This window comes from Amblyraja radiata, chromosome 3, assembly GCF_010909765.2.
Source record: "Amblyraja radiata isolate CabotCenter1 chromosome 3, sAmbRad1.1.pri, whole genome shotgun sequence".
Classification (NCBI taxonomy): domain Eukaryota; kingdom Metazoa; phylum Chordata; class Chondrichthyes; order Rajiformes; family Rajidae; genus Amblyraja; species Amblyraja radiata.
This window is the reverse complement of record NC_045958.1, coordinates 65,041,426-65,060,376: the sequence shown is the minus strand read 5'-3', so window position 1 is coordinate 65,060,376 and position 18,951 is coordinate 65,041,426. Positions and strand designations below refer to the sequence as shown.

Below are 18,951 nucleotides of genomic sequence, written 5' to 3'. Positions count from 1 at the left end.
TAGCAAGCACTAAAGTGCAGACTTGGGTGGAGTAATGTGATCCTTTACGGAGAATGCTCTTAGGAAAAAGATGTGCACCAGCAAAGATAGCTATCTTTCTTTTAGAAGTTTTTAAAGATAAAACTACTGTACTTCAATGGGGTTTGTGCTTTGATAGTAAAAAGGATGCTCTGGGAACTCAACTATTTGTTTTGAAGTACCAGTGGCTTTTAAAGTTATTTTTTATGATCTCAGACCTCAGTTAACTTTTAAATGTTGCAACAGTAAAGGGAAAAAGAGGAAAGTTTTGTGTATTATTTAGAGTCCTGAGATATAATTTTTACAAATTATGTCTACAAAGTTTTGAAATAAGATTCTGCTGAGAACATAGAGGAATTGTTTTTTATCATCTGCCATCTGCCATTACAGACTTTGGCTGAGATGATTATCTCAGCCAAAGACTGTCATGGTCGAAGCTTCAAAGTAGTTGCAGATGTGGATCAATGATAATTCTGATTAATGCAATACAACAGACATTCAGAGCTGGTTATCACTTTCAGTCAATGCAAAACACATTGATAAAGACCCTTATTTTAAAGGGCTCACATACCTTTCATTCCAAGATCTTGCCACATTACCACCTGTAACATGCTATTGCTAATCATGCTTTCTTGAGATATCACACCATTTGATGGCCATTAGATAATAGAAGCTGGAAATCCATAACGTAGGGTACCACATGGATCGGTGCTGTAACCCTTGTTGCTTATAATATACATAAATGACCTAGACCTAGACACAAGTGACCTAGACCTAGACTGGAAGGATTTTCTCCTCTTAGTTTTAATAGTCAACCTTATTCTGAGACCTTGTGTGTTTGTTTATTATTGCGCATGCACCAAGATACAGTAAAAAGCTTTTGTTTGCATGTTGTCCCGTAAAAGAAAGACTATACATGAATACAATCAAGCCATCTACGTACAAAGATAAAGGATAAAGGGTACAACATTTAGTGCAAAGATATAACAATGAAGTCCGATAGAGTCTGATTAAAGATAGTTCATAGGGGGTTGTGCCACCCAGTTATGGATCCTCTGGTGATAGAAAGCACCTCCTCTCCAGATACCCTGTAAATCCCTCATGCGGTCTATAAATCCTCTCAGAATTTGTCAAATCTGTTGCCATTCTTCCATGTGCTGCATAGAAACTAGCACTAATAGTGACCACAATACATCTGATCTTAACTATAACCTATTATATTTAATGATATTTTATGTTTATTTGTGATCAAACAGAAAATACGGCATTTATAGTAGAGGGTAATACTGATAGGATGCTTTTCTGATTGTGATCCCTATTCCACAGGGATTGGTGGTCTTTGTGATATGTATTAATGATTTGAATGTGAATCTAGGACGTATGATTGGTACGTTTGTGAATGATATGAAAGCTACTAGTGCTGTGGATAGCAAGGAATGTTTTCTAAGGCCGCAGCAGGATATAGATTAAATGGAAAGTTGGGAGGTATTAGCAGATGAAACTTAGTTCTGACCCTCTCTATGCTTATTTGTTTTCATGGTTCCTTATTAATCCAACGGATTACTAAAATCATAGGGAATTAACAGATTATTTAATGAAGCTCCGGTTATCTGTTTCTGTAAATAGGCAAGTCATAAATTCTTGAGCAAAATCAAAAACTGTTGGAGGAACTCAGCGGGTCAGACACCTGTGGAGGGAATTGGACAGATATTGCTTTGGTCCATGACCCTTCTATAGACTGATGGAGTAGAGGGGAGATCGCTGGTAGAATGCGGTGAGGACAATGGGTGGAGCAAAAACTGCAGAAGGATCTCGACCAGAAACGTCACCTATTCCTTCTATCCAGAGATGCTGCCTGTCCCGCTGAGTTATTCCAACATTTTGTGTCTATCTTTGATTTAAACCAGCATCTGAGGTTCCTTCATACACAAGTAAAAGGTGGATCCAGATAAGTAGAGGTTGATTGGCGGATGAGTCCGGTGGTGATTCTATAAATTCTTCATCTAGCCTGCTAATTTAAATGTCTTAATGAAATCAGTTGAGATTTATATTTTGGTCTGAACAGTTTGGCACTTTCTGTAAATGCTAAGAACGCAAACATCTCCACAAAATGTTGTGTAATAAGCAGATTGGAATGATTAAATACTTTTCCTTTCATTGTCAGGTTAATGAGATTTACCATGATAAATCATTGGGAGCTCATGTGAATGTGGTGCTGGTGCGAATGATCATGCTGGGATATGCAAAGGTAAGTTAGATACAAAGCCCTCCACCAAAACTGCAATTTTCCTTTTTCTGTTTGCAACTCATCTGTCACAAAGAACAACGTTCAAGAAATGTAACAAAATATAAAGAAAGGTGGTACAGGTCGAAAACTGATTTTCCGGCAACTGATGTTCTGCCCACTCCTATAATCAAGGCAAAATTACGAGAACTCAGTTGAAATTTCCTGAGCTGCCGCAGATGGCATTGTGAGTGGCGAGCGCTCTTTCCGGTCGTGTCCATCCCTCGTGAAAGAATCAACTGTGCTCTCATTCTCTCTAAACCGTTTTGCAAACACAATGCAGCAATTACCCATTTTAACAACCCCATTATAACAGATGTCAGATATAGCGGACAGACCTGCCGACCCATCCCCGTCTCGCACCATCTCCACGGCCGTTTAGAGCCTGGCTTCCGACCCCACACCCAATTCACAAAGTACACCAGCGAGCCCTTCTTCACCCACTGAAAGGACACACAATGCTGGAGTAATTCAGTGAGTCAGGTTCTCTGGAGAGCACAGATAGGTGACATCAGGACCATTCCTCAGACTGATTCAGCCGGCTGAGTTCCTCCAGCACTTTGTGTTTCAGTGCACCCCCTCGGTCACCATGGGGCTCCCTCACCTCTCCCTGTTGTCGCTTCCAAGGTGGAGAAGGAGGAAGGGGCGGCTATGGTGGGGGGGGAACACGGTCGCAAGCAACGACCTGCTGACCCCTCCCCAGCTCCCCCCATCTCTCCAGCTTTTGAGAGCCGTGGCTTCCGCCTCCACTCTCGACTCGCAAGGTGCATCAATAAGCCCTCCTAGTGTGGACGGCATGGTGGTGCAGCGGTAGAGTGGTTGCCTTACAGTGCTTACAACACCGGAGACTCGGGTTCGATCCCGACTACGGATGCTGTCTGTATGGAGTTGTTACGTTCTCCCCGTGACCGTAGGTTTTCTCTGTGATCTTCAGTTTCTACCCACACTCCAAAGACGTAGGTTAATTGGCTTGGTATAAATCTACAATTGTCCCTAGTGTGTGTAGGATAGTGTTAATGTGCGGGGATCTCTGGTTGTTGCGGACTTGATGGGCCGAAGGGCCTGTTTCCGTGCTGCATCTCTAAACTAAACTAAACTAAAGTAATGTTACATATGACAAATGACAAAGCTGTTGTTTTGTCCGGTGATAAACCTGTTTTTGCGGCTCATGTTGTAGCCCCTGGGGACAGCGCTTTCTTCAGTATGCCCCCACCGACAGAAAACTGTGGGGCTCAGGAGTGGGGTCGGAAGCCGGAGCTCCAAACGGCCGGGGAAACTGGGAGCCCACAAATTCACAAGTTATAGGAATAGAATTAGGCCATTCGACCCATTGAGTCTACTGGGCCTTTCAATCCGCTGATCTCTGCCTCCTAATCCCATTTTCCTGCCTTCTCCCCATAACTTGACACCCGTTCTAATCAAGCCCGCAATGGATCGGCAGGTCATTCTATTCACATTCTGTTTACATTTTATATTTCTTCTATTTAACTCCATTGTGCTTTAGAGATACGGGATGGTGTCATTAGTGGGCCAGGGGTGTATTGTCGTTTTATTATCGTGTGACCTCTGTTGGCCCAGAAAGGCTCTGGAATTGACGATGCCAAAAAAAATGAGTTCAACCCGCAATGGAAGCTGCCATAAGTCATCTATGCAACATCGTAAAATCACTATAAATTCAAAAGACAACCTTATTGCACTTACTCTGGGTGAAGTGTTCTTTTGCAGATTATTTGGAGGAAAACTTTTAACAGCTGGAATCTGGCAGATGAACTAAACTAATTATCAATATCTTTTAGAAACGATAAGCACTTTGTTAAGAAACTTGTATTTACACAGCCGTTATAGACTCATGCAGCCTTCCACTCATTATGTAAATTTCCAGATATAAATTGTTATTTGTTAATTTGGCTTATTTATTTGTTCACACGATCTAAAATGTTGTTGCTTACTGCCTATCCCTCATTTCTACTGAACTACGGTTGTATTTAATAATCTGAAGTCATAATTAGGCTAGACTAGCAAAATATAGCAGACTACCCTTCTTCAAGAGCATTAGTGAACATTAGAATGAATTTTTAGAGCATGTATTACTTCCATGATTACCCATTCGTCATACTAGCAATATTTGATCACTTTAATTTAAGTCCCTCGTCTTTCATGATGGTGTTTGTTCTCATGGGCCCCAATCCTTGGTCTAGATCTGGGTATTATCCAGTAACTTAATTATTTCTTGTTTACAACCATACATACCCCTACTGATTATACCACCTATTCATACCAAATCTCAGATAATGCTGGAAAGATGTACTGGCATTATTGTTCTGAGTTCCTTTTTTCAGTATAGGGCTTTCTTAAGACAAGGGCAAAACACAAAGCCAGGGCATAACTCATTCATAATATCCATACTAGCATTTGTCAAGACTTCATTCTGGTTGCAATGCTTTTCATATTTGCCTGCACTGTAGGGCATAGATTACTACAGCACCCAAAGGGGTTATTGTCACTTCTGATTTGTAGCTCTGCTTTTTTGCAGCACAATCTAATCTGTTCACCAAGAAATTATCAACATACATTCACCCAGGGAGCATAAGTAACATGGTTGTAACAGGATCAATGCTGTTACACTGCAAATTCTGAACCATTTATTCAATCTTAAGCATAAAAGCTTCAAGCAAATTTCATTTTGTAACAGCATGACGGTTCTATTTGATGTTCACGATTGCAGAGTGGTCATAGCGAGATTCAATTCCTACTTTATATTTGACCTTTCTTTGGTGCGATTAAAATGTTAAGGTTTGCTTCACTTGTTTCATTTGAAAAATCACACTGACATTACCTAGTATATCCTCAATCTTAAAACATACTATGCTCAACAAATTACTTTTCAAATGTTGTCCATTTAGTACCCGGCACCATGTAATTGCAAAATTGGTAAGTAATTCCCTAAGTCACCTGAATGATATATCCAGCTTTGTGGAACTGTGTACATATATCATGTTAAGGAAACCTTAATGAAACCAAATATGCTGTGATCAGTCCATCAGCTTGATTGAAAGAGGGAATCCATCTCGAAGTTTGGAGAATGTCTGCCGTTGGGCCTCCTCTCAGCAAAAATCAGACCAAAATCATTCCGAGCACCACGACCATGCCATCTTTTTAACAAGGCAAGATTTCGGTCCAGCGGGAATGCAAGGTACTGCACAAGACTGACTACCGGTGGCGATGGTGAAATCAGCAATGAATTGCTTTTTGTACAATCCAGTTGAAGAAATTGTTTCCATAGACTATTCCAATTAAGCTTTGGGAATAAACTGTTTTCTTCTCCACAGCCTTTACAATTATACCAAATTATACCAACCAAGGTAGTATCTGTTCTCATAATGACCACCGTGGCCATCAAAAGAGGCACCAAGTCCAATAATAGGGGCATGTTGTCATCCCTACTCCAGGTTCTGTAAAAATGGGAGGTGATTACCCCATGATAGAGCCAGGTTCTGTAATAGTGGGCTGTGGTCAACCTATGCCGAGGGCAGCTATGATAACAGGTCATTGTCACTACGCCACATCCAGATCTTGTAATAATGAGAAATGGTGGCTAACAATAATAGGAATTAAATGTTGAATTGTCAGGATATCCTCAACAAAAGGCATTGCATGTTACCACAGTGGCTAATTCTGGTGATTACAATGAAAGGATCTATCTGGTACAGTTCGGGTAGCTGATGACTGAGGATATACAAAGAAGTAGCCTAGATTTTGCAATCTAATCCCACAAATCTAGCTCCAGTAACACAAGAAATGTAACAGATCAGGAAGAATCTTATTGGGCCGATAGCATTAGGTGCCAGATCACCCAACCTCAAACATATTTTTTGATGTTTGGCAATGATTCAGTCATGGTTGACTTCCTTCCATCGTTAACTTCTACTTAATGCTTGTCATCTGCTACTGATCATTTATTTGTGTCATGTTCCAGTTATAAGTCAACAAACTTATCCACAGTCCCAGTCACCATACACTTTCTGATCCATACTTATAGTCATAAGTAACTGTTTAATCAAAACATCCTGTCATAAGTATTGATTTGTTCATGTTCGTTTAAGCAAAGATGTTTGGGGGAGATGCAGGAACTAGATAAGCAGTTTATATCTCCGTGGAAGTTGAACGTTCCAGTCAGTGTTTTGGGATTGAGGCTTGAATTTACAAACTTCTGTCTCAAAGGCAAATGCACGACTCGCTGCTTCAGAAAAAGGACAGCGCTAGGATCATTCATCTGGTCCCACTTGCAGCTCTGGTTTCCCACTGCATGGTTAATTTTTAATTAGAGAAGTCAATCAATTACTGAAAGGAAATCTGGTAATTTTAAAGGAAAGTGTACTTGAGATATTATTGATTAGCAGAGGGCAGTGATCAATAATTCAGATCAGTAGACCATATGAATAACATAGGGGGATCGACTAAAGAAACTAAACAGGATTGGGATAATTGTTCCTAATGTTTGTAGGATTTTTATTTTATCAGGAAAGGGTCAGACACACTGATAGATTGAAAATTAAAAGAAACGTTGTGGCACATTATTGCTGTGTAGAATAAATCCTGGATTACACTGATACTTTGTATTTATAGAATCAAACCAGATTGCTTGACTATACAGTTCAGAGAAAAGTTCAGGCAGCATGTTTGAATTATGTAAATCTAGCTTCCAATCCTCTGAAATATCTAGTAACTGCTTATTGTAATAAGATTGGGTTAATATTAGTTTTCTTTCTCTTAATTACATTCTGTAGGATATGCTCCAGTGACTGGAATGTGTCACCCAGTTCGTAGCTGCACACTGAACCACGAGGATGGCTTCTCTTCAGCATTTGTTGTAGCCCATGAGACTGGTCACGTGTAAGTTTTATGTGTAGCCATGGAGTAAAACCATTTCCAGTCCTGGTGAAATAAATTATGTCATTTTAGCCAATAGACCAATTCACAGTATTGGCCTAGGCTAACTGCAGTGCATAATTTATTGCTACTGTACTTGCCACTGACTGGTTAGCATGCAATAAAAAGCTTTTCACTGTACCCCAGTACACATGATTATAAACTAAATGAAAACTAAAAACCATATAACCATGTGTCATGTCATGTGTTTGCTGGATTTGTATGGGCTGCTCCCTCCACAGTTCCCACACATTCTCATTTAGTGATAATCAAATCTAATGCATGTCCAGAAGGCTGCAGGAAAGACAAAACCAAGAACATGCATTTATAATGCACCTTGTCATGATCTCCAAGCAACAGTTTGACTTGAATAAAATACAAGTTGCTGGAGTAACTCAGCGGGTCAGGCAGCATCTATGGAGGGAATGGACAGGCAACGTTTCAGGTCGGGACCTACTTCAGAATTTCTTTTGACTTGACTTCATTCGCTCGTGTGTCAGACGATGTAGCTCGCTGTTGGCTTCTGTCGTCGTCCAACATGTTGACAGAATTGTCGCCCGACGCGTCACAGAGTGCATCGCGTCGTCGTCTCCAGGGATCTCCATGAGGAGGCTTCTGTCATAATCCCCTTGACTTGACTGATTAATCAAAATGAGGCAGCAGAGTTTTGCAACTATGTAGCACTTTCAAAAAGCTGTCACCATTCCACATTGAACAAATTAATTATTCATGCACATTATAATTCTCTGCCAAGTTATTTCAGAAACCATAAATTTTTGCACGCAACATAAATCTCAGAAAAAAAATGTAGAATGTGATTAATTATCTGTTTTTACTGGTGTTGATCAAGGGGGTTTGTGTGACTGGCTTGTCTGTGGTCCAGTTCTTGACATATTTTGGGATTTCCCAATACTCTTTGACTTCTTGACCGAATTATGCAGCAGTGGCATGAGTACAGCCAATGCAATGTACAGTCAAGAAAGTAGTCTTATGAATAGTAACTCCAGAGTTCTGGATTCTTGAAACTATTAACTTGGTGACTTTGTCAGTGCCCTTTATGTGGCGACTATTTGCATTCCTTGGGTATGCACACAAAGAATTTCACTGATTTGTCTCCTGTGACAATAAAGTATTAAGTAATTAATCAATTAATTAATTAATTAATTGATTCATTCATATTATGATGATGTTACTGAGCATTTTCTTTCTTAGAGTCATAGTGATACAGTGTGGAAAGAGGCCCTTCGGCCCAACTTGCCCATGCCGTCCAACATGTCCCAGCTACACTAGTCCCACCTGCCTGCACTTGGTCCATGTCCCTCCAAACCTGTCCTATCCATGTACCTGTCTAACTGTTTCTTATGTTACATTTGTATGTGATGCATTTAATTTGAAGTGAGGTCCATCTTGTTCAATTCTAGTGAACATGTGCCTCGGCTAGAAAGTCATTGATTCAGTTCCATGGCTGAGATGTGAGTGCATTCTGGGTTGACAACTCAATGTGGCTTTGTCAGAATGCATTTTGTAATGTGGTTTTATAAACATGATGGAGAAATGTGGTTTTATAGATGTTAAATGGACGTTACATTTATCCTTTTGGTCATTGTAAAGAAGAGCATACTATTTCCTCATTGAAGCAGGGTCTCGTACCAAAATGCCATCTATCTATTTCCCCCCACAACTGCTGCCTGACACTACCACCATCAGTCGTCAGTTCAAATGATGTACTAAGTTCAGAACTGTAAAATCACTCAGTTAGATTGTGGCTGAATCAAATCCTTGCTCCATTTATCTACCTGCCTTGGTTCCATATCTTTACTTTACAAAAATCTATTATCTTAGTTTAGAAATTATGAATTGACCTATGCACAAAATAAAATCAGTAATTGCTGGAAGGACATATGGGTCAAGCAGCATCTTCAGAGTTAATGTTAGGAGTTGATTTCTCTTCATTACTAGGCAATGTTACAAAACATTTGTAAAGTTCCAGAGCAAGAGGAGGGACAGAGAGAGCCAGCGAGTGTCTGATATGGTGGAGGCCAAAAGAGATTGAATGCCATGACTAGTGGTGTGTGCTAGCTGAAAGACTTAGAAACATTGAAACATAGAAAATAGGTGCAGGAGTAGGCCATTCGGCCCTTCGAGCCTGCACCGCCATTCAATATGATCATGGCTGATCATCCAACTCAGTATCCTGTACCTGCCATCTCTCCATACCCCCTGATCCCTTTAGCCACAAGGGCCACATCTAACTCCCTCTTAAATATAACCAATGAACTGGCCTCAACTACCTTCTGTGGCAGAGAATTCCAGAGATTCACCACTCTCTGTGTGAAAAATGTTTTCCTCATCTCGGTCCTAAAAGATTTCCCCCTTATCCTTAAACTGTGACCCCTTGTTCTGGACTTCCCCAACATCGGGAACAATCTTCCTGCAACTAGCCTGTCCAACCCCTTAAGAATTTTGTAAGTTTCTATAAGATCCCCTCTCAATCTTCTAAATTCTAGCGAGTACAAGACGAGTCTATCCAGTCTTTCTTCATATGAAAGTCCTGACATCCCAGGAATCAGTCTGGTGAACCTTCTCTGTACTCCCTCTATGGCAAGAATGTCTTTCCTCAGATTAGGAGACCAAAACTGTACGCAATACTCCAGGTGTGGTCTCACCAAGACCCTGTACAACTGCAGTAGAACCTCCCTGCTCCTATACTCAAATCCTTTTGCTATGAATGCTAACATACCATTCGCCTTCTTCACTGCCTGCTGCACCTGCATGCCTACTTTTAATGACTGGTGTACCATGACACCCAGGTCTCGTTTCATCTCCCCCTTTCCTAATCGGCCACCATTCAGATAATAGTTTACTTTCCTGTTTTTGCCACCAAAGTGGATAACCTCACATTTATCCACATTATACTGCATCTGCCATGCATTTGCACCTGCATGCCTACTTTCAATGACTGATGTACCATGCCACCCAGGTCTCGTTGCATCTTGTTTTTAGGAAGGTATATTTAGGCAATATTTTCTCATAATTCAAATCTCAAAGATTACCTTCTATTCTGTTGCACCTATTGAACCAATGTTAATATACGTAATCTCTGTTGTAGTCAGAACAGAGCACAGTTGTCTTGAAGTGAACTAGGTGGATATTTCCACATTCGTATTTCAGTTTCATAAGATAAGTTTCATTAGTTTTTGTGAAGCATTTCGTTTTTATCATTGTAACAGTGACTGTGCTTTGAAAGTGTTTAACTGGAGGTTAAGTATTTAGAACATTTCGGGGTCATGAAAGGTTCACCATAAATTCAGGTCTTTTTAAGCATCCTGCTGTATAGAAGATCTCATCACTTACTCCCGGAAGTGGCGGCGCTGTGATACAGCTGCGGCTCGCCTGCAGTCTGTCTGTTTTTACTTTTTATGTTGGTTTTTTTTGTCTAGTTTAGTACATTTTTTGGTTATTAGGTGGTGTTATGTGTGTGGGGGGAGGGTGAAACAGAGCTTTCTGTCTCTCCCTTCGGGGGAATGCGACTTTTCTGTCGTATCCCCCTTCTCTTCCCCCGTCTGCGCTGAGGCCTAATGGCGGAGCTGGCGGCCTCCAACCTGCGACCGACCTCGAGGGTCCGGAGGTAGAGCCAGCCAGGACTCACCAACGCGAGGCTGGCCGTCTTCGAGCTGTGGCGACGTCCGGGTAGCGGCACGACTCGGCGCTCCGGTGAGGGCGAACGGTGCGGAGCTGAGACACTCCTGTGCGGCCGGCACGGCTACTGGCTGGAAGGTGCTTCCGTGGGGGCAGCCGGGTGCGGGGCTGAGACGCTGCCTTGTGGGCGGACCGGCTACCGGCTGGAAGGTGCTTCCGTGGGGGCAGCCCGGTGCGGGGCTGAGACACTCCTGTGCGGCCGGCACGGCTACTGGCTGGAAGGCGCTCCCGAGCGAGCGGCCTGGTGCGGAGCTGAGACACTCCTGTGCGGCCGGCACGGCTACCGGCTGGATGGTGCTTCCGTGGGGGCAGCCCGGTGCGGGACTGAGACGCTGCCTTGTGGACGGCCCGGTGCGGGGCGGAGACGGTGCTACGGCGGCTGAGGCGGCGGCAACCTGGATTCGGGGCTCGGCCGCGGGCCAATGGAGGACAATGTCGGGAGCTCGCAGGTCACAGGCTGGTGCCTGTTTTCCGGAGCACCCGTTGCAACAGCTGCGGGCAGCTTCGACGACCCCCCGGGCCGCGGAGTTTGAATCCGCGGGACTGACTTACCATCGCCCGGTGGGGTATCGCCTCGGCGCAGAGGGAGAAGAGGAGGGAAGAGACAGTAACTCTAAGACTTTTGCCTCCATCACAGTGAGGAGGTGTTTGGTGAACTCACTGTGGTGGATGTTAATTTGTGTTTATTGTGTTTTGTTATTATTACATGTATGGCTGCAGGCAACAGCATTTCGTTCAGACCGAAAGGTCTGAATGACAAATAAAGGATTCAATGTGTGTTCATGTGAGACAGAAACCTTTGATAATGACACTGAAAGTAACAGTTCTGAGCCAATAGCAATAACATTTCTATTTTAGTTGAACATTTTCTCGCATGGAATGAAGTTCACAGCTCAATTGTTGCCCGGAGTTGAACAATTTGATGCTGCAAATGTTCAATGACTACAGGAAAGTTCCAAAATGTAATGACATTCCTATAATGCAAATTCTTAGTAAAGCATTGGACCAGGTTCCTCATGTGGTAAATTTATATAGTATACTTACCACATCTTAATAGTTGTCCAAAGCACAGCGTAGCCACAAATGTTAAAGTGTAATTCATTGTTGTTATGTTCAAAGGCAGATTCGACAAATTACAGGTGGATCTATTTTTGGTGTTATTGGGTTGTGTGCAGCACAGTATCAGTAATGCCTTTTTGAGCCATGCAGCACTTCCAAAAATAGGTTTCAAGTTCAATCATCTGGTACCCTCTAAGTCAGGAAATGATCAGTGATCGGAGGTCAATAATAGAGAACATGCAAACTCCACACAGTTCAGTGTGTCTCCAACAACTCTCACCAACAGGTCCCTGGCGCTGTGAGGCGGCAGCTCTACCAGCTGTGTTTTTTTAATTTTTTTATTATTTTTATTAGAAGCAATTGTACAAGGATAAAACATTCGGCATCTAAAATTATACAATTATTGTACAGCTTCATTTTTAACCTTATAACCTGAAAATAAGAGAAAAGAAGAGAGAGAGAACAAGAGAGGGAAAAAGTGAGGTGAAAAGATAGCTCGAAAAAGCACATCAAAAAGACCCCTAGACTACCAAAGTAGTATGGCCGAAAAGTGAGTAGAAAGAGAAGAGAAAAAAAAAGAAAAAAGGAAAGTGGAGATATACCTGCCCGTAGTCGTCCCCCCCCCGCCCACCTCACCCAACCCAGAATCAGATTTAAATTTAGATTTGTGTTGCGCCATACTATCCTTGTAAGAATTCGGTGAAGGGTGTCCATGTGTTGAAAAATTGATCTGTTTTTTCAGCCAAGACAAGCCTAATATTTTCCAAATGTAGTGTCTCGGACATGTTTGTAATCCACATCTTCACTATAGGGACTGATGTGTGTTTCCAAAATTTAAAGTATTTGTTTTTTCGCCGTTATCAGGCCATAGTTAAGGAAACGTCTTTGAAATAATGTTAGCTCAGAACAGGCTTCTGATGTACCTAGTGTGATCAATTTTATGTCGGGGCCCAATTTTATTTTAAGTATTTTAGAAAAAATATCAAAAATTCCCCTCCAGATATTGTGTAACTTTATACAGGAGGCAAAGGAATGGGTTATGGTTGCTTCTTGAAGGAGACATTTATCACAAATAGGGGAGACATTTGGTAAGATCTTATTCAGTTTAGACTTTGAGTAATAAAGTCTATGCAGCATTTTAAATTGTATTAGCGAGTGCCTAACATTAAGAGAACAGTTGTGTATATATAGAAGGCTTTCCTCCCAACTATCTTTTACAATTGTTAGGCCCAGTTCATCTTCCCTAGCTCGCCTAATTATTTCCGACGATGGAGTTTGTAAATTTAAAAGGGTATTATAAAGGTACGATATTAACTTATTTGAATCAGACTTTCTATTCATGCATTCGTCTAGTATGTCTGGAACCATATATTGACAGTCTTGTGTGTGTGATTTCACATAGTCTCGTATTTGAAGGTATCTAAAATATTGGCTACCTTTCAAATGATATTTCGACTGTAATTCTTGAAATGAGAGGAGAGTCCCCATCTCATAAAGGTCTCCCAGCTTTTTAATTCCTAAGCTTTCCCATTGTATAAACGCCATATCTAAGGTAGACGGTTTAAACGAGGGATTATTGGCGATTGGTAAGAGAAGAGATGCATTTCTCAATTTAAGGGTTGATTTCACCTGTTTCCAGATTCGTAAGGTGCTATGGATTATCGGATTTTTCTCATATGCCGATTTCTTCAGATTTTTTGGAGAGAGAAGAATCGCGCCTATATTAAAAGGCAAAAACAATCTTCTCTCTCCATTATTAGCCAGTTTACCTGTTGGCATGTATCGTCTATCCAATAGATTAAATTTTTAATATTCGTTGCCCAGTAATAGTAAAATAAATTAGGGAGAGCCAGTCCGCCGATATCTTTAAGTTTACATAAATATCGTTTATGAATTCTGTGAGTTTTGTAATCTCAAATAAAGTTTATGATCACGAGATTATTTTTTTTTAATTTAGGGAGAAAAATCGGTATTGATTGAAATAGGTAGAGTATTTGTGGAAGGAAGACCAGCTTAATGGCATTTATTCTACCTATGAGGGAGATCGCAAGCATTTTCCAAAATTGAATAAGGGCATTTAGTTTGGTAATTAATGGTGGAAAATTTGCTTTAAATAAAGAAATGTATTTTCTAGTTACGTAAACTCCAAGATATTTAAATGTTTCCGAAGCGATTCTCTAAGAAAATTTTAAGTGTGTCGGGTCTTGAGGTTTAATTGACATAATTTCACTTTTGTTCCAGTTTATTCTATACCCTGAAAAGGAACCTTCAATAAAATTTAGTATGTTTGGAATACTAACTTGGGAGTTGGTAATATATAATAGTACGTCATCTGCATACAGCGATATCTTATTATTAGAATATTTAGTATTATAACCATGAATGTTCGGATGTACTCTTAGGCTTTCAGCTAAGGGTTCGATCGCAAGGGCAAATAACAGAGGTGATAATGCACACCCTTGTCTATTGCCCCTGGATAATTGAAATTTAGGTGAGAGTGTTTGATTAGTCAGTATTCTGGCAGTCGGCTTGTTATATAACAACGTTATCCATGTACATTTTTTTTCTCCTAATTGAAATTTTAGCGATACTGTCAAAAGATATTTCCATTCTACTTGGTCAAATGTTTTTTCTGCGTCTAATGAAATAATTGATCAGTCTTTTATCGTTCTGTGTGAGTACATTATATTAAACAGATGTCTCAAGTTGTTGAACGAGTGTCTCTTGGGTATAAACCCAGTTTGATCAGGGTGTATTAATTTACTAACGTATTTACTTAGTCTTCTTGCCAGGGTTTTAGCTAATATTTTCTGTATTGTCAGTATTTAGCAGAGCTATTGCTCTATATGATCCTGGCTCATCGAGATCTTTATCTGTTTTGGGTATCAGTGTAATAGTTGATTCGGATAAAGTTTGTGGTAGCGTCTGTTCTTTAAATGCATGTATATAAAGGGCTTGTAAACTGGGGAGATTAATTCATGAAGTTTTTATAAACTTCATTACTAAACCCATCTGGGCCTGGCGTTTTACCATTATTCAGTGATTTAATAGTCTCTTCAATGTCTTTTATTGTAATCTGCGCTCCTAATTCTTCACGTTCCGCCGCGTTAAGTGACGGAAGCTTGCAATTGTCAAGGAAGTTTTTAATTTTTATCGTTTCTACTGAAGTTTTAGTTTAGTTTAGTTTAATTTATTCTCATAATATATACCAAGGTACAGGGAAAACCTTTTTTTGTTTTGTGCCATCCAGTTAGTGGAAAGACTATACATGATTACAATCAATCCGTCCACAGTGTTCAGATACAGGATAAAGAGAATAACGTTTAATGCAAGACAAAGTCCAGTTAAGTCCGATTAAAGATAGGTGTTCAATAATGTAGCTGATAGGTCAGCACCGATCCTTAGTTGGCGATAGGATGGTTCATTTGCCTGATAACAGCTGGGAAGACGTCCGGTGGCGCTATGGAGCAGCAAGAGGTGCTGCATTTAGCTCCGCTCCCGAAAAATACGCTAAAATCGTTAAAAAGCCTGTAAAAGAAAACGGGACCGATTAAAAAAAAACTCACCGGGAATGCCTGACGTCGCGTAAGTGACGTCATCAGAAATCGCCGCAAACTAACGGGGATACTGGCACTTATAAATGCCAAAACAGAATTTACCTAAACGACCCCTGACAAGACCTCTAACCAGACTGCGGCTCGCTCAAGAGTTGGAGAAAACACCTCAAACAACTCCAGAAGGATCTGAAGAAGAAGAAACTGAAGGACTAAGATTTATTGCTGATATGGAAGCAAAAGTAAAAGAACAAGAACAATCTCTTAAGAGAAGCTGTGACAAAGGACTTTCCTGATATGTTGCATAAAGAGATTTCCCTGCTGTCGTCTCAGCTGGGAAAGTTAGAAACAAGATTGGATGTCGGGAATAAGGATATTGTCAATAAAATTGGTACTCTACAGGACCGTATTGAAGAAGTAGATACCGATCTAAGAGAAGAAATTGAACTGGTTGAAGAAGATTGCAATAAAAAGCTGGATAGTCCGCTCTCACTACTTCTGCAGAACAAAACAATGCTATTAAAGATCTGGAAACTGTGACTAAGGATATGTCTGAAGTGATGAAGAGAATGAAAGAAGATCTAGACCGAGTTTCTGGGCAACTGGCCAGAATGATCGACAAATGCCTCGATCTCAAAGCTCGGTCCAGATGGCAGAACTTAAGGATAGTTGGAGTGAAAGAAGGGAAGGAAACTGGAATAGACCCTCGGGATTTCACTGCCAACCTACTTCAACAAGCACTCAAGCTGTCTAAAAGCTTGGGATGTAATGTTGAAATTGTACAAGGCATTGGTGAGATCAATTCTGGAGTATGGTGTACAATTTTGGTCGCCCAATTATAGGAAGGATGTCAACAACATAGAGAGAGTACAGAGGAGATTTACTAGAATGTTGCCTGGGTTTCAGCAACTAAGGTACAGAGAAAGGTTGAATTAGTTGGGTCTTTATTCTCTGGAGCGCAGAAGGTTAAGGGGGGACTTGATAGAGGTCTTTAAAATGATGAGAGGGATAGACAGAGTTGACGTGGACAAGCTTTTCTCATTGAGAGTAGGGAAGATTCAAACAAGAGGACATGACTTCAGAATTAAGGGACAGAAGTTTAGGGGTAACATGAAGGGGAACTTCTTTACTCAGAGAGTGGTAGCTGTGTGGAATGAGCTTCCAGTGGAAGTGGTGGAGGCAGGTTCGATGGTATGATTTAAAAATAAATTGGATAGGCATATGGATGAGAAGGGAATGGAGGGCTATGGTCTGATTGCAGGTAGATGGGACTAGGGGAAAATAATTGTTCAGCACGGACTTGTAGGGCCGGGATGGCCTGTTTCCATGCTGTAATTGTTATATGGTTATAACCATATAACAATTACAGCACGGAAACAGGCCATCTCGACCCTTCTAGTCCGTGCCGAACACGTATTCTCCCCTAGTCCCATATACCTGCGCTCAGACCATAACCCTCCATTCCTTTCCCGTCCCTATAACTATCCAATTTATTTTTAAATGATAAAAACGAACCTGCCTCCACCACCTTCACTGGAAGCTCATTCCACACAGCCACCACTCTCTGAGTAAAGAAGTTCCCCCTCATGTTACCCCTAAACTTCTGTCCCTTAATTCTCAAGTCATGTCCCCTTGTTTGAATCTTCCCTACTCTCAGTGGGAAAAGCTTATCCACGTCAACTCTGTCTATCCCTCTCATCATTTTAAAGACCTCTATCAAGTCCCCCCTTAACCTTCTGCGCTCCAAAGAATAAAGCCCTAACTTGTTCAACCTTTCTCTGTAACTTAGTTGCTGAAACCCAGGCAACATTCTAGTAAATCTCCTCTGTACTCTCTCTATTTTGTTGACATCCTTCCTATAATTAGGCGACCAAAATTGTACCCCATACTCCAGAATTGGCCTCACCAATGCCTTGTACAATTTTAACATTACATCCCAACTTCTATACTCAATGCTCTGATTTATAAATGCCAGCACACCAAAAGCTTTCTTTACCACCCTATCTACATGAGATTCCACTTTCAGGGAACTGTGCACAGTTATTCCCAGATCCCTCTGTTCACCTGCATTCTTCAATTCCCTACCATTTACCATGTACGTCCTATTTTGATTTGTCCTGCCAAGATGTAGCACCTCACACTTATCAGCATTAAACTCCATCTGCCATCTTTCAGTCCACTCTTCCAACTGGCATAAATCTCTCTGTTGACTTTGAAAATCTACTTCATTATCCACAACCCCACCTATCTTAATATCATCTGCATACTTACTAATCCAATTTACCACACCATCATCCAGATCATTGATGTACATGACAAACAACAGTGGACCCAACACAGATCCCTGTGGCACCCCACTAGTCACTGGCCTCCAACCTGACAAACAACCATCCACCATTACTCTCTGGCATCTCCCATTCAGCCACTGTTGAATCCATCTTGCTACTCCACCATTAATACCCAACCATTGAACCTTCTTAACCAACCTTCCATGAGGAACCTTGTCAAAGGCCTTACTGAAGTCCATATATACAACATCCACTGCTTTACCCTCATCAATTTCCCGAGTAACCTCGTCAAAAAATTCAAGAAGATTAGTCAAACATGACCTTCCAGGCACAAATCCATGTTGACTGTTCCTAATTAGACCCTGTTTATCCAGATGCTTATATATATTATCTCTAAGTATCCTTTCCATTAATTTGCCCACCACTGACGTCAAACTAACAGGTCTATAATTGCTAGGTTTACTCTTAGACCCCTTTTTAAACAATGGAACAACATGCGCAGTACGCCAATCCTCCGGCACTATTCCCGTTTCTAATGACATTTGAAATATTTCTGTCATAGCCCCTGCTATTTCTACACTAACTTCCCTCAATGTCCTAGGGAATATCCTGTCCGGACCTGGAGACTTATCCACTTTTATATTTCTCAAAAGTGTCAGTACTTCCTCTTCTTTGAATCTCATAGTTTCCATAGCTACTCTACTTGTTTCCCTTACCTCACATAATTCAATATCCTTCTCCTTGGTGAATACCGAAGAAAAGAAATTGTTCAATATCTCCCCCATCTCTTTTGGCTCTGCAGATAGCTGTCCACTCTGACTCTCTAATGGACCAATTTTATCCCTCGTTATCCTTTTGCTATTAATATAGCTGTAGAAACCCTTTGGGTTTACTTTCACCTTACTTGCCAAAGCAACCTCATATCTTCTTTTAGCTTTTCTAATTTATTTCTTACGCGAGTCTTTTTACATTCTTTATACTCCTCAAGCACCTCATTTACTCCATGCTGCCTATAATTATTGTAGATCTCCCTCTTTTTCCGAACCAAGTGTCCAATTTCCCTTGAAAACCATGGCTCTTTCCGATTTTTACTATTTCCTTTCAACCGAACAGGGACATA

At 41.0% G+C, this 18,951-nt stretch overlaps 1 protein-coding gene across 1 annotated transcript in view; it reads left to right on the top strand.

The window, feature by feature from the left end:
* The window catches only part of adamts3 (ADAM metallopeptidase with thrombospondin type 1 motif 3), a 268,172-nt gene that overhangs the window by 176,348 nt on the left and 72,873 nt on the right, over window positions 1-18,951 (top strand). The window contains exons 6-8 of the mRNA XM_033017939.1: window positions 2,183-2,266; window positions 5,339-5,495; window positions 7,090-7,195. Coding sequence (XP_032873830.1) covers window positions 2,183-2,266; window positions 5,339-5,495; window positions 7,090-7,195 — 347 coding nt within the window. The remainder of the gene's footprint in view (window positions 1-2,182; window positions 2,267-5,338; window positions 5,496-7,089; window positions 7,196-18,951) is intronic.